Below are 15669 nucleotides of genomic sequence, written 5' to 3'. Positions count from 1 at the left end.
AAGCATTGATATTTTGCTCATTTTGGCACATTTTTCTAGAATATTCGATCTTTGTAAGACATTCCAGTTTCGAGATACAGCTAAGGAATCAAGTATCCCCAGGGATCAAGTATCCTCATTCTCCCCTACAGTTATTGAAAAACTTATCCGGTACAACTGTGTTTGATGTTTACTCTTGGGCTCGAACTCACGGACGAAAATATTATGATGAGAACTAGTAGAACTTAATGATAGCTAAAAAACCATTACCGTTTTGTTCCGATTTCCTCATATTGGCACGAAACAAAACTTCCCTTCTGAACGACAAAACAGCTTAACTTCAATAAACGGATTCGGCAAATAGTTACTTTTATTCGAGATGACTTGTACCGTTTTGTTTAGCTCAATCCAGGTCAATTTCACCGCGCTACGAGGTAAGTTTTATCTTATTTGGATTTTCCTTTTTTTCTAGGTGAATTATACTTTTTTATTGAACTCAATTCAGGTGAACTTCACCTCGCTACGGGTTAAGATTTACCTTTTTTGGATTCACCTTTTTCTCGGTGAATTGTACCTTTTTTCCATCATCGATTTAGGTAAATTTTACCTCGCTGTGAGGTGAGTTTCACCTTGAAGAGGTAGAAGTTATCTTTTTGGCTTTCACCTTGTTATCTCAGTAAATTTTACCTATTTATTATTTTCCGTATACCATACATGCATACATACATTAATCTTTTAATAAAATTTACATTTCGGCAAAAAAAAAAAGACAAAAACAAGGCATCGTTTGAAATATCATTTAAAAGTTAAAAAAAAATTATTTATTTTTCATAGCGTGGTAAAAATCAATTTCACTAAAAACTGATGAATTTAAAAATTTCTACACACCATATCACCAAAACTAGAGGTGGTAGACAAAATTAGACAAATGATTTGAATTCAGGTCGCTTAAATGTTTCAACACAAGTTATTAACAATAAGAATGTTCTTTGGGTATTAATGAAAAAATATAGATAAAAACTTAATTGTACAATTTTGACGATACACAGTGGTCCAAAACCCAGAAAAGCTGGCCGAAAGTCGGTTTTTGAAGCGCTCATAATCATCTATCTAAATCTTTCATCGTGTTCCGGCATTTTCAAGCTACATGAAACCATGAAAATGATAGTCATAAGTTTACCCGTTTAGGAGTTCTTAAAGAAATGCTGAGAAAAGTTTGAATATTTTTTGAAAATTTCGCAAAGATTTGCTAACATTGGAAAACGAATATATTTTGAAATCGCGAATATATTATGCTTCGGCATAATTTTTATATTTTTACTAGGAATATTTTACACCTTATTTAATAATTTTTTTTTTGAATAAAGTTGAAATTTTTTATATGAAATCTACTTTCAAAAAACGATATTTTTTTTAAGTTTTTTAACTTCAAATAAAGATATTTAAAAAAAAAACTCCACAAAACTCCACTCTAATTTTACGTTCGATAGATTCCCACATTTCTGGACTACAAGATATTGCAAATTGGGCTGCCTTTTTCTGCCATTTTCGGAGAACGCTTTCAAAAAGTTGAATCACTTTTTTCTTCAAATTTGAATTCTTAGCCAATAACTTCCCGGTTCACGAACTAAATTGGTATTTAAATCCATCTAGGTTGAATTTTCTCGAAAATTTATTCATAAAACATCCTTTTAATATTTTGAAGTACTATCGTATGAGTTTCTGTGTTATTTTTCAATAAGGAATAACTCCTAAAACATAATTAAATTACGGTTTCTCAAATATTCTTCTGATCGTTAAGCAAATAATAGGACCTGTTTTGCTGGTCAAAATTCATGAGAACGAATTGAAATTCAAAAAATAGTTAAAAACGTATGGTATTATTTTGAAGATATGCAATATGAAATAAAATCAAAAACGAAAACTAAAAGTTAAATTAAAAAAATTAAGAAAATATGAAGCACAAAGTTAGTTTTTCTCATTTAAAATGTCAATTAAGTGTTTTGTGTTAAAACAACCATTGATAAATGATCATTTAAAAAAAAGTCAAAATAACTTCAATTTCGAAATTTTGGTCAGTATTGGCAAAATTATTTAATAATCCTCATCTGCCAGAAAAAATTCTTTATAGACACGTTTATAAATAAAAAATTAAAAAAGTGATCAGCACCAGAGCATTGTCATGTCAATCTGTTTTGGTTTAATATCGTATGTATTGTAATTTTGAGATAATTTGAGATTCAATAAACCTTTCTAGGATGTGAGAGGTTTGTCAGCAATCTGTTGGAAAATTTTAATACAAGAATTTATTTATTGAGCTTTTACAAATTTTTAATTTTTTTTGTGATGGTCCCACAGGCCCATTTGGGTCCTTCCTCCACCCCAAACGCATCTTTTGAAGAAGGAGGGACCATTTATCCTTAGGATTTTTTTTTAAATATATCTTTATTTGTACCAATTCATCATTACAATTATATTACATTAATACATTAAATAAGGTGTTCAGTTCAATAATGCACTTTCAGAGCCCTATAGTTAAATAATCACTAACATTTATTTATTTGACTTAAATTTGCTGAGCGCAATCAAGCATTTTTATAGAGGAGAACATCCTGTCGTGTAAAAAATATTTTAAACTTAAAACTAAAAACTAAAGCTATCCTAAAATTAAACTAATTGTAGAGAGAGCGAACCTCTGCGATGGAAGACTGCATCGATTTGCCTCTGAAGTTGGAGATTATTTTGTTGGCCATCTCTTCGATAGTTTCAATGCCTGCAATCCGATGAAGATCTTCGGTGCTGTGCCAAGGTGGAAGCCGCAAAATCATTTTCAGAACTTTGTTCTGAATCCTCTGGATGGCTTTCTTCCTCGTCGCGCAGCAGCTAGACCAAATCGGAACTGCATACCTTATCGCTGGTCGGAATACCTGCTTATAAATAAGCATCTTATTCTTCAGGCACAATCGGGATTTCCTGTTGATGAGAGAATAAAGAGATTTAGTGTATTTATTACATTTAGATTGAATATCTTCAATGTGATTTTTAAAAGTAAGATTTCGATCAAGTGTGAGTCCCAAATACTTCACGTGATCAGACCATTCTAATGAAACCCCATTAAAAGTAATGGAATGATTTTCATTAGGTTTTAAAAATTGAGCTCTTGGCTTATGGGGAAATAAAATAAGTTGAGTTTTGGAAGCGTTAGGAGAAATTTTCCACATTTTCAAGTAATTCAAAAAGGAATTTAAATTTTGTTGCAATCTACTGCGTACCACCCGTAAATTTCGACCTTTGGCTGAAAGCAAAGTATCATCAGCAAATAGTCTTCTACCTTTTCCTTCTGGGACATCAGGAAGATCAGAAGTAAAAATATTGTATAAAATTGGCCCAAGTATACTGCCCTGAGGGACACCAGCTCTAATGGGTGTCCTTTCAGAGCATGAATTTTGATAGCTTTCTTGTAAGGTTCGGCTAGTCAAATAATTTTGAATAATTTTGGTGAGATATACGGGAAAATCAAATCGAGCTAATTTAGCTACTAAACCTTTGTGCCAAACACTGTCAAAAGCTTTTTCAATATCAAAAAGAGCAACACCAGTTGAATAACCTTCAGATTTGCTAGCGTTAATCATATTAGTTACACTCAAAAGTTGATGTGTAGTAGAATGTCCATGACGAAAACCAAATTGTTCATCAGGGAAAATAGAATTCTGATTAATGTGAATGATCATTCTATTCAAAATAACTCTCTCAAATAGTTTACTTAAAGAAGGAAGCAAACTAATTGGTCGATAACTTGAAGGTTCTGAAGCACTTTTTCCAGGTTTCAAAATTGGAGTTACTTTGGCATTTTTCCATTTATTGGGAAAATAAGCCAAATGAAAACATTTATTGAAGATTTTAACTAAAAAATTTAAAGTGCTTTCAGGCAACTTTTTAATAAGAATATAGAAAATCCCATCTTCCCCTGGAGCTTTCATATTTTTAAATTTTTTGAAAATCAATTTAAGTTCATCAATATTTGTCTCACAAGAACTTTCAAATACATTTTGTTTAGAAAGAATATCATCAAATTCAAGGGAAATTTGAGCATCAATTGGACTTACAACGTTTAAATTAAAATCATGAGCAGACTCAAATTGTTGGGCTAATTTTCGAGCTTTTTCTGCATTAGTTAAAAGAAGTTTATCCCCATCTTTCAAAGTAGGAATTGGCTTCTGGGGCTTTTTCAGAATTTTAGTTAATTTCCAAAATGGCTTTGAGTAGGGTTTTATGTCCTCTACTGCTTTAGCAAAATTTTCATTACGAATGAAATTTAAACGACGTTTGATCTCTTTTTGAAGGTCGCAATAAATTAATTTCAAATAAGGATCCCTAGTACGTTGATATTGGCGTCGACGAATGTTTTTCAGTCGTATCAAAAACTGAAGATCATCATCAATTAAAGGTTGATTAAATTTATGTTTAACTTTGGGTATTGAAGCGGCTTTAGCATTGACTATTGAAGTTGTCAAATTTTCTACAGCCAAATCAATATCTTCTATTGAATTCAGTGGAACGTTTACATCTAAATTACGTTCAATAAAATTCATATATCGCTCCCAGTTAGCCTTTTGAAAGTTAAAAGCTGATTTTAAAGGGTTTTCAATGGGACTTTGGGATAAAGAAAATGTTACTGGAAGGTGGTCTGAATCGAGGTCCGCATGAGTAACTAATTGACTACAATGCTCGCCTAAATCCGTTAGAACCAAATCAATTGTGGAGGGATTTCTAATTGAAGAAAAACAAGTATGCCCATTAGGATATACAACAGTATAATAACCTGCAGAGCAGTCGTTAAATAAAATATTCCCATTTGAATTTGATGAAATATTATTCCAAGATCGGTGTTTTGCATTGAAGCAAAGATATTATATTCTATCAAGATACCCGGCTGAAGAGATTTTCGAATAAGTAGTCTGGGACATTGATACATTTGTTTACGGTGCTGCCTCTCAGCGAAAAAGTCTTCAAGCTTTATAAACTTGCATACAAGTTTTAAAACGAGCATGCATGTTTTGAATGCGACCAAACTACGTAAACATTAAAAATAAAACGTTACTTTATCCAAACAAGATTATTGTGAAAGGAAACTTTTGATCAGTTTTTTTTTTTATTTTTGCCTGGTTCGTTTGATGGAATGGATTTCTTTCGACTGTCTGTTCAAGCATCGGTGAACACTGATTTCGTCAATAAGGCCAATTCTGGAGAAACTTGAAATCGTTATTTCTCCGGTTAGTAAAGAATAAAATTAGGTACCGAATCTGCTTGTGTGATTCTCTGTTGTCAAAACGAAAACAAATTAAATTGCAGATTTTGGGGAAGGATGTTATTAAATTGCAGCTATTCATCCGATGGAATTGCCAAACAATAATTAAAGAATGAAAAGTAATTCCACAAATGTTGAAGGAATCAAGTCTGAACCACCATAAAATCCCATAGTCCATGAAAAATTAAACTTCCTCAATAAGATTTCTTTACCAGCTTAATTTCAAAAATTAATTCATTAACAGCTTTTAAAGGGCTACCTCAGTTTATTATAAAATTAAAGAAATATAGTGGCAGCAGCTCCAGGCTCCAACAGTTGCGCACTTATTGGCTCCATAGAGACGTGACGAGCGCAGCAGAGCACGGGGAGAATGGCGCAGGTCTTGCTGAATTCTGTTAACGGGACCGTTGCTTCAGATGATTCTCTGAGCTTGGGTGCTTCTATCATCTCCGTTTGCTTTTCTTGGATTAGCGGCGGCACTGACGGCAACAGCTCGGGCTTTACGGCTCTTTTTTCGGCACCCGGACATTGCGAACGCGGAATGTTTCCCAATGATTCCCGAATAATATTATAGTCGGAAATTTTTTCTTGTCCTAAAATTCAAGTGAAACCATAGCCAATAATCACTTTAAAACTTCATTTGCTTTACCTGATCAGATTGGGGGCTTCTCCTTCGATTATCAATAAGCTTTATGGTTACACGACTGGAACAGTTTGTCCGGTCGAAACCCATCGATGCATCCTCGTCCATTTTTTGCCCCATCGGCACTTCCGCCAATCCTTTCGGTAGATTCTGTAAGAACAGATTATTTTAATGTCAGTTATTTATACAAATCAGATTACCTACTGACCTAATTTGGTTTCTTCCGGAGAAGTACAAATGTTAAAATTTGAACGAGCAAAATCTGCGATATAAACAAAAACGCCGACGCATACTGTTTTATATTTTATGGAAAAGCGTACGTGATGATTTTCCAAATTTGAAGTTGAAGTCTTGTTCGCCAACTTTACTTTGGCGCTAGTGTTTTGTCCCAAAAATTTCATGGAAGCCGATAGTACCTGATTGAAGTCACCAATAATAAAAAATTTAGATTTATTTCTGGTGAGTTTTTGTAAATCTCCCTTCAAATAATTTTTCTGTTCACCGCTGCATTGGAAAGGCAAATATGCGGCAACAATTATAATTTTCCCCATAGAAGTTTCTAATTCAATTCCAATTGTTTCTAAGACTTTTGTATTGAAAGAAGGAAGAAGTCTAAATTTGAGACGACTATTGATGACAATAGCTACACCCCCACCTTGTCGATCAAGTCGATCATTTCGTAAAATTTTAAAGAAAGCATTGCTTTTCAAGTTATTGTCTGGCTTTAAAAAAGTTTCAGTGATGGCAGCAATATGTATGTTTTGAGTTTTCAAAAATAAAAAGAATTCATCTTGGTTAGCCAGCAAAGATCTAGCGTTCCAATTCATAATATTTAAACATCTATTTGGATCCATGAGGGAATCGCAAAGTCATAATAATTTTGTTAGCATAATTAAAAGAAGTTTGGAAAGCTTCAAACATTGAATTTGCTTTCAACATAAGTTGCATCATTTCCATTAAATTTTATTGCAAAATTTTAATTTTTCCTCAGTAATCTCACCCAAATCAACAAAATTGTTAGGATCAGAAAAGGAAGGAGAAGAAAAAGTATTTGAATTTCGGGGATTTTCCCAAGCCTTCGCATGAACGTTGAGACTTGGTTTTTTCCCATTTTTATTAGTTAAACCTGAAGAGGGCAACCCATTTTCAACCACCTCTGAGAACGATAAACCACGAGTCTGTGGCGCAGAATCAGCCCAGGTAACATTAAAATCACTTCGGGTATTACTCAGCCGTGATTCCAATGTAGGCCGAGGCTGACTGCGAACAGGCAGGTTGTTTGCCGGTCTGACGTGTGAAGACGAAAAAGAGGAAGGAGGAGAAGAAACTTTTCTGGAAACTTTGGGATTTTTCCTAGAAGCAACAATTTTTGCCCTAACGGGACAGTCTAGAGAATTCGAGGAATGATTACCTGCGCAATTCGCACACTTAAAAAATTCTGTTTTTGGCTTATCACCACCAAAAAGGCATTTAGATTTTTCATGATCGAATGAGTCGCAAAACATGCATCTGGCATTCATTCTACAATTTTTAGTGCCATGACAAAAAGCTTGACAACGACGACATTGCGTAATATTTTGAAGAAAATTGGTAGAAGATTTACGAAAAGGTTCGAATTTGACTCGACAATGAAACATAAGACGAGCCTTTTCAAGAATTTGCAAATTATTAACCTGATCCTTTTTAAAATGGATCAAATAAAGTTCAGGAGCAAAACCAACACTACTGGTATTATTCGTGTTGGTTCTTTTCCTCATTTGAATTACTTGAATTGGAGAAAAACCTAACAAAGAATTTAATTCAGCTGTGATCTCATCCGGTGTCTGATCGCCAGTGAGACCACGAAGTACAACTTTAAATGGACGATCACTTCTAGTGTCGTACGTAAAAAATTGGTGTTTTTTATTATTCAAATAATTTAAAACCTTTTGAAAATCATTAAAAGATTCCGCCAATATACGAGCAGTTCCCCTTCGACCGATCTGAAAAGAAATTTTCACATCCTTGACGGAAGTGACGATTTCTTTTCGAAAGGCATTGAAATCAGGAATCGTGACCGTATTTGGTGGAACCTTTTCGTTTTTAAGAGTATAAGAAGAAGAAGGTTTCTTAGTACTCTTATCAGAATTAAATATGAATATTTCCTCATCACCGATGTTATGAAGAACATCGAATGAATTGGAAATTTCAACTTTTTTGGGCGATGGTCCTGAATTAGGTTCGGCAATCCGTTTTCTCCCGGCCCTTGAGCCGGCCGAAGACTTCCCCATGCTGGAAAGAAAAGAGAAAAATATGAATAAAAGAAAATAAAAATAATTATAGCACTGAAAAGTGCTGATTAAAAAACAGGTAAGGAAAAAATAAATAATGTAAAAATGTTCCTGCAGGTACACAGCAACGATACGATGCTCCGGCGTACGTGTTGACGGCTCAACGGTACAGATGGAAGTGATCCTTAGGATGATATGTATTGTTTACTTATGATGTCAATTTCTGTACGAGTTGTTCGTCTTACTCCCGCGTATGTCCATCACCGTACATATTTCTATCTGATGTTCCGTCAGATCTTCATCACTATTTTATGATCCTTTTTAGGATTAGTCCTTGTTTCAAATTGTATGTTTTATGTAATTTATTGTCAGCTTCTTAAAAATATTCAAGTTTGAACTGTCTTTGTTACTCCGTGGTAGGCTGTTATAAATTTTTAGTCCATTGTAGAACACAGATCGTTTGTTCATCTCTTTTTTTTTTGTATTTGGTAGTCTGAAATCTCGGGCTCTCCTTGTATTGTATCTGTGTATGTCAACTCCGTACTGCAGACCGTCCCATAATTTCTTACAGTTACAACAAAAAACAAACTTTACAGAAAATATAAAAATCATTTGTTATTTTTAGTGAAATTATGATTATTGAACACTTTTAAAAGTTTTCAGAGCGAAAAATGTTGAAAACAGACTTTTTGCCTGGTTTTTTTGTGAATTGGGCCACTGTGGGACGTAGGGGTATTTTAAGGAAAAATTCATATTTACCTAACAAATCAGATAATTCAAATAAATTTGGTCCTACTACTTTACAGGCTTCAAATGTTACAGTCTCTGGGATAAAGAAGTGGTGCATATTAGTGACATGGAGCGTTCGATGAACTTCCCCTAAGTTCACCTTGAAACACTTCAAATGAAGAAACCGCATCCGTACGAAAAGAGAGTGTTCTTTCTAAAGGGTCGTTTTAAGAACCCCTTTCGAACGAATGTGATTTGATCTATAACATTCATTAGGGTGAATATTTCATTGTTCATAAGATTCTCTGTATTTCTAATCGAGTTTTTAATTTGTCAGTAGAATCTTGCAAAGCGACAGCACTGATTGGTATAGAGATGTGCAGTTTAAATTCGCGTTTAAAGATAAAAAAAAAATCATTGAAAATTACATTCAAAAATGATTTTTGAACAATTTTGTGTGTTTTGAACACACTGTAGTGTATTGCTAGAATAGCTTCATGACCGAGTACTATAAACATTAAACCGATGACATATTTATGAAGTCACGAACCAAGTGCTTAGCCTAAACATGCAGGTAAAACATTATTGCTTGACAACTTATTTCAATACGACTGTAATGTATTACAAGGAAGTCCACTTTTCTAACCTGTCAATTTGTCTTGCATCTACCTATGACTGCATTATTTGAGCTACTCTGCATACGCTATAAACGCACCATAAAACTGTAGCTCTTAGCTATTCGAATCTTTTTTTTCTAAATCCAGTGCTGCATCAATTCCAATTCCCTGAACCACATTTCACACATTGTGACAAGCTGCGGTCAGAACCTTCAGGAGCTGTCTGGAGTCCCAAGAGTGCTCCACAATCAGGCGGGAAGCTAAAGTGTTGCACTTCACACGCGCCTTCTTACAGGTCGCATCCAGAGATGATATTCCGATGGACGTTTAGAAAAGGAAGGGTGAAAATATAAAAAAAATAAATATATATCGAATCGAGGTCTCTTTCATAGCTGCGCGATAGGATTAATTAGTGAATTTTAATTGCATGCTTTTAACTTTTAACGACGGTGCGGTCGAGGTTTTACGACGACGAGAATTGATCAGCAGCCGCCCGACTTGAGCGGAACATTGGAAGGTACGGCACCATTCTATGGACGGACACGATCGAGCCGCGTTTGAATTGAGATCTTATTAGGATTCCCATTTGGGACCGATAAAAGAATAGGACTAGGCACTAATTGAGAGCGCGGCTAAGTAAGTGCCATATTATGACTTATCGGTTTCACCCGATTGCGCTACGGATATCAATCTATCAAATAGGATTAAGATTGTGTGGGGATCCAAAAAAATCCGGTGGCTCGAAAGCCAGTGAATATTTTTACCAATCAGCTCGATAAGCTGAGAAAATCCTTTTGAGAGTTATGAAGAAATCATAAGAATAAAATATTAAATGAAAAAATCGACAAACATGTCATTTTTGGTGTGAATGAGAATAACCTGATTTTTAAATAAAATTTTGAAGCTTTTAACCACTATCATTGTCGGAAATAAGGAACAAATGACATTAAACTATGACAAACGCTTGTTAACTGTGTTTTCAAATCAGGAGTAAGTAAGTCATTACTTAAGAATCTATATCTTATAGAGTACTAGCTGATCAGTGTTCCGAATATCACTCATTTTCAATGAATGATTCTGATTGCACTTCGCACCTGAACGTACAGCGGTCGGGTTTCGTTATTGATTGCTACTGGACCTACCCGATCATCGATCGTTCAATTCATCGCTGAAATACAGATCACCTCGCACGATGCTTGCTGTCAAAACAGTGCAGCATCATCATCAAATTGGAATCTCACCAAAGCGGAATGTATATGGCGAATCTTGTTGGTCTTCAATCAGGCAGTGAGTGAGTGATACATGAAGCCGATCATTAGCGTATTTTGTTTGATTTGATACATAGCAAATTAATAAATTTATTTGTTGTTATAACGTTTTTAACATCAGTATGATCAAAATCAAATTGTAGTTGTGTTTGTGAGGGAAAGATGTTCACTTTCGCCGTGTTTTTCAATTTTTTCCAAGTTCTCTTATAAAACTGTCGTCCGTCACGTTAAAACTACTGAGAATTTATGGTGTCCCGCACAACTGTTTGATTTTTTTCGTCCTGCAAAAAATAATTTTGAATTTCATATAATTCAGGCAGATGCTGAGTGAGCTACATTCAGAATGGATCAGTTTGTATCTCCCTCATCTCCAATATGCGATGTTTGCTAAACCGATGATTCTGAATGATGCGACTTGGTTTGCATAGCTGATAGGAGCGCTGATCGAGATTGCATACCAGCCAGGCGAAGCAGTTGCGAGAGGCGCTATCCCACTATACAATCAGAATGTTTCCAACAGGAAACGCATCCTGAGTGTTTGTTTTGATTGATTTTCGGAACCCTGTAGCTGATCCCGTACGAAATACGTTTCGCTTTCAAATATTAATACGCGAAGGTGAGTTTGATTTTGAATAATGAAGTCTATGCATTTTCACTACAATATTGCAATGAAACATCATACTTTTATTGAAGAAACATAGATTTGTTTATATCGATGACTCCTTTTCCTGACCTGGACGTGCTCTTCTAATGTTCAATGAACAAAAATTTGATTATGGAAACTAATTTTCCGTTCCTTGAAACTGCTATTTTTTTTTTAACTTCGATACATCAATATCGAAAAACATTTAATATGGGCAAACCTTTTGACCGACCTGTGAGCCGAAATAACGAACGACTTTTTTCCAACCTTGATCGAAAATTGGACTAATGAAATCTCGTGAACAAAATTTCATTTCGATTTGATGCATATTCACGACAATATTGCAATAACAGCGAACAACTGAAACGGATGACCCCTGACCCAAAACTTGATATCTTACATTTTTTGCCCTTCCCTCACATCTTCAATTTGCGAATTGTCAACTCAATCGAATGTTTTAAAACGACACTATCATTAAAACAGTGAACACATAATAAACAACCCCTGACCAGGAATTGGTGATGATTCAAGATGAATTGTTCATCAGAAAAAACTCTTATGTGCAAAACTTCATGTAAATCGGATGCATACTTACGACAAAATCGCGAGAATATTGAAAATGGACGACCCCTGTTTCGATCCAAAATTGGACACATGAAAGCATACTCTTTCTCTTAAAACTCTCATGAGCAAAATTCAATCAAAGTGTGATGCATAATCACGAAAATATTGCAAAAACGATGAACAGTTAATATGAACGACCCCTGATCCAAAATTTGATACCAGAAATTTTCATTTCAATTCGATGTATAATAACGACAATATCGCGAACACACTGAACAGTTAATATGGACGACCCCTGACACAAAGTTTGATACTTGAAATCGATTGCCCGCCCTTAAAAACTCCCGTGTGCAAATTTTCATTTCAATCAAGTGAACCATAACGTCAATATCTTGGGACACGAATGCCAAAAGTTGGTAAAATGTCCTTTATTAAATAAATAATAATAGTAACGTCAATATCACTAAAACAGCACGTGTGTTGTATGGAAAACCTCTTTTGCCGGCTCCTGACACAAAATTTGATACCTTAAATCAATTGCCCGACCATCAAAACCCCTTTGTGTAAGTTTTTATCTCTAAACAACTTATAACTAAGGATATATCGCTAAAAAAAGCTTTGTGTTGTATGGACGATCCCCTTAAAAAGGGGCCATCCGAAAATCTAAGAACATTTTTCATCATTCCTGGTCCTAACGAGCACCCATGCCAAATTTCAGCTCTCTAGGTCTGTGCCTATTGAACACACAAACAAACAAACAAACAAACAAATAAACAAACAAACTGTTGAGAGGACCCCTCGTACGAACCAGTGGATCAACTGGTGGTCATCAAGTGACGGCTGTCACCCAGAAGGATGCCGCCCTGAATGATAGGAGAAACGTCAACTTACTGAATGTCATTCCACACATTGCTTAAAGTCGAAACACACATCATTTTAAAGTACTTGAAAGTATTTGTATCTCCGGAATAAAGTTAATTTTAATATGTTTGTTGCTAAGAAGCTGTTTTTATTGCAACAAAGTGGAGACGAAAATTTTGGCGACAGAAGTCATCAGTTTGCGGAAAATCGGTAGTTGAACGTTAGCGGGAACCAGATTGTAGATTTGAGGTTAGGATGTCGGACACACATGGACTGCCACCACCACCTTCCGAATCATCGTTCCAGCAGGCAATTATGCAAATCCTGTAGCAGCAGCAACGTCTCATCGGTCAAATGGCAGAGCAGATGTCCACCACCCAAAAATGCCTCAGGAAATTGTCCCGCGACGACGTAGTGTTGGAGTCACTCGCAAGCAAAATTTGCGAGTTTAGCTATGATCCGGATCAGGGTTGCACGTTCGATTCATGGTACTCTCGATCTATACTCGGATGGATCTCTTTGACAAGGACGCTAAAAGCTAGATGACTCCGCGAAAGTGCGACTGCTTATGAGGAAGCTCAATCCGATGGCACACGAACGGTATACAATCTCATCCTCCCCAAGCTATCCAATGCATTCACCTTGGGCGAAACCATCGTGAACCTGAAGTCACTTTTCGGGTCCCAAGTATCAGTGTTCCACCGTCGATATCAATGCCTACAAACGGTCAAAAGTGATTCAGAAGACATCTTTGCATACTCTTGCATGGTGAACAAGATGTGTGTCGACTTGAAGCTCTCTGCACTTACAGAGGAGCAGTTCAAATGCCTGATCTTCGTCGCGGGCCTCAAGTCACCCAAAGATGCTGATATTCGAATGCGACTCATTACGCAACTCAACGAATCGTCGGACATCACCCTGGCCAAGATCATCGAGGACTGCCGGAACCTTAGCAATCTGAAAAACGACAACGTGATGGTCGAAAAACAGTCCCCAGTGTCAGTGCATGCAGTGAAGGAGAAGACCTACAAAAACAACAAACCCAAACGTAAACAAATGGGTGAAAAGCCGGTTACCGATCATCTACGGTCGCCTTGTTGGTCCTGCGGCGGCATGCACTACTCCAAAGATTGCCAGTTCCGGGATCATCTGTGTCGAGAGTGCGGAAAGTAAGGCCACAAATAGGGCTATTGCTTCTGTTTTTCCGGCAAAGTCAGTCCAAAACGCCCGGTGGCATTCAGCGTCAAAGGTAGTGTCGAGCAAGAAATCAACCGTCTGCACAATCTAGGAGTCCTACAACCAGTCGACTTCTCTGACTGGGCTGTGCCGATTGTGGCCGTCAGAAAGCCAAATGATAGTGTCCGAATATGCGCAGATTTTTCAACCGGGCTTAACAGTGTACTAGAGGCCAACCAGTACCCTCTTCCCCTGCCGGATGATATTTTCGCCAGAATGTCCGGATGTCGTGTTTTTCGCCACATTGATCTTTCAGATGCCTACCTACAGGTAGTGGTGGATGAGAACAGCCAGCCACTACTCATAATCAACACTCATCTGGGCCTCTACAGATTCACACGGCTATCTCCAGGCATCAAATCAGCTCCCGGCGCGTCTCAACCGATTACTGATGCGATGACTAGTGGACTTCAATTCACCTCTGGTTATATTGATGACGCTATCGTTGCTGGAAGATCAGAGGAAGAACATAACCGGAACCTACATCTTTTTCTTGGTCGCCTCCAAGAGTACGGGTTTACGGTGCGCATCGTTAAATGCCGATTTTTCATGTCTCAAATCAAACACCTCGGTCACATTCTGGATGGTGATGGTATTCGCCCAGATCCAGAAAAAGCTTCCGCTATCGCTACCATGCCGCCTCCTCACGATATTTCCACCCTCCGTTCGTACCTCGGAGCCGTAAATTACTATGGCAAATACATTCCAGAGATGCGCAAGTTACGGTTCCCTATGGACACATTGTTGAAAACGGGGGTCAAGTGGGAATGGAGTGATGCTTGTCAGAAATCGTTCGATAGATTCAACCAACTTTTACAATCAACACTAGCCCTCACTCACTACAACCCAGCTTTAGAGATAGTGGTATCAGCTGATGCGTCTTCGATCGGAATTGGAGCACGAATTGCACATCGGTTTCCGGACGGAACAATATAAGCAATTTGCCATGCTTCCCGGAGCCTCACATCTGCCGAAACAAACTACAGCCAGATCGAGAAAGAAAGCTTGGCTCTCATCTTTGCTGTGACTCGATTCCATCGTATGCTTTTTGGTCGGCACTTCATACTCGAGACTGAGCACAAACCGCTGTTGGCCATTTTTGGGTCGAATAAAGGTATTCCAGTCTACACTGCAAATAGACTCCAGCGATGGGCCTTGACTCTTCTTTTATATGATTTCACAATGAAATACATCTCAACGGACAGTTTCGGGTACGCAGATATACTGTCACGGCTAATCAACACCCATATCCGTCCCGAAGAAGAGTATGTCATAGCATCAATCGAAATCTATCGACAATATTATTCACCAAACGCTTGAGGTGATCCCGCTTACTTTCAGAACGATCCAAGCACCAACAGAAGCAGATCCACTCCTTAAGCAGGTGCAAAACTTCGTCAATCAAGGATGGCCGAATAAAAAAACCAAATTGAAAGATCCACATCAGAAGCAGTTCTGTTTAGGTAGTGACGGATTATTCATCGTCCCCGGCTGCCTTACGTATGGTGAGAGGTTGGTCATACCAGCGAAACATCACAAGCGAGTATTACA

The 15669-nt window shown here is 36.9% G+C and overlaps 1 protein-coding gene and 1 long non-coding RNA gene across 2 annotated transcripts; one reads left to right on the top strand and one right to left on the bottom strand.

The window, feature by feature from the left end:
- Nucleotides 1–5547: 5547 nt before the first annotated feature.
- LOC129758590 (uncharacterized) lies at nucleotides 5548–6343 on the bottom strand. The gene is made up of 3 exons (XR_008740019.1): nucleotides 6139–6343; nucleotides 5937–6080; nucleotides 5548–5880 (listed from the first exon to the last, which is right to left on the bottom strand). It is a non-coding gene; the product is annotated as an uncharacterized LOC129758590 (long non-coding RNA).
- Nucleotides 6344–13659: 7316 nt separating this feature from the next.
- Nucleotides 13660–15054, top strand: LOC129753372 (uncharacterized protein K02A2.6-like). The gene is made up of 2 exons (XM_055749191.1): nucleotides 13660–14051; nucleotides 14100–15054. Exons 1-2 carry the CDS (start codon nucleotides 13660–13662, stop codon nucleotides 15052–15054), a joined length of 1347 nt encoding a protein of 448 aa, XP_055605166.1.
- Nucleotides 15055–15669: the final 615 nt, after the last annotated feature.

Source organism: Uranotaenia lowii, chromosome 3 (genome assembly GCF_029784155.1).
Source record: "Uranotaenia lowii strain MFRU-FL chromosome 3, ASM2978415v1, whole genome shotgun sequence".
Taxonomy (NCBI): domain Eukaryota; kingdom Metazoa; phylum Arthropoda; class Insecta; order Diptera; family Culicidae; genus Uranotaenia; species Uranotaenia lowii.
This window is presented reverse-complemented; position numbering and strand designations above follow the sequence as displayed.

What these genes read in the sequence shown, in the direction of transcription:
- LOC129753372 (XM_055749191.1), top strand. Translation starts at nt 13,660, where the DNA reads ATGTGTGTCGACTTGAAGCTCTCTGCACTTACAGAGGAGCAGTTCAAA. An exon ending in CTGTGTCGAGAGTGCGGAAA is followed by an intron (nt 14,052 to 14,099) that starts GTAAGGCCACAA and finishes CGGCAAAGTCAG; the next exon opens with TCCAAAACGCCCGGTGGCAT.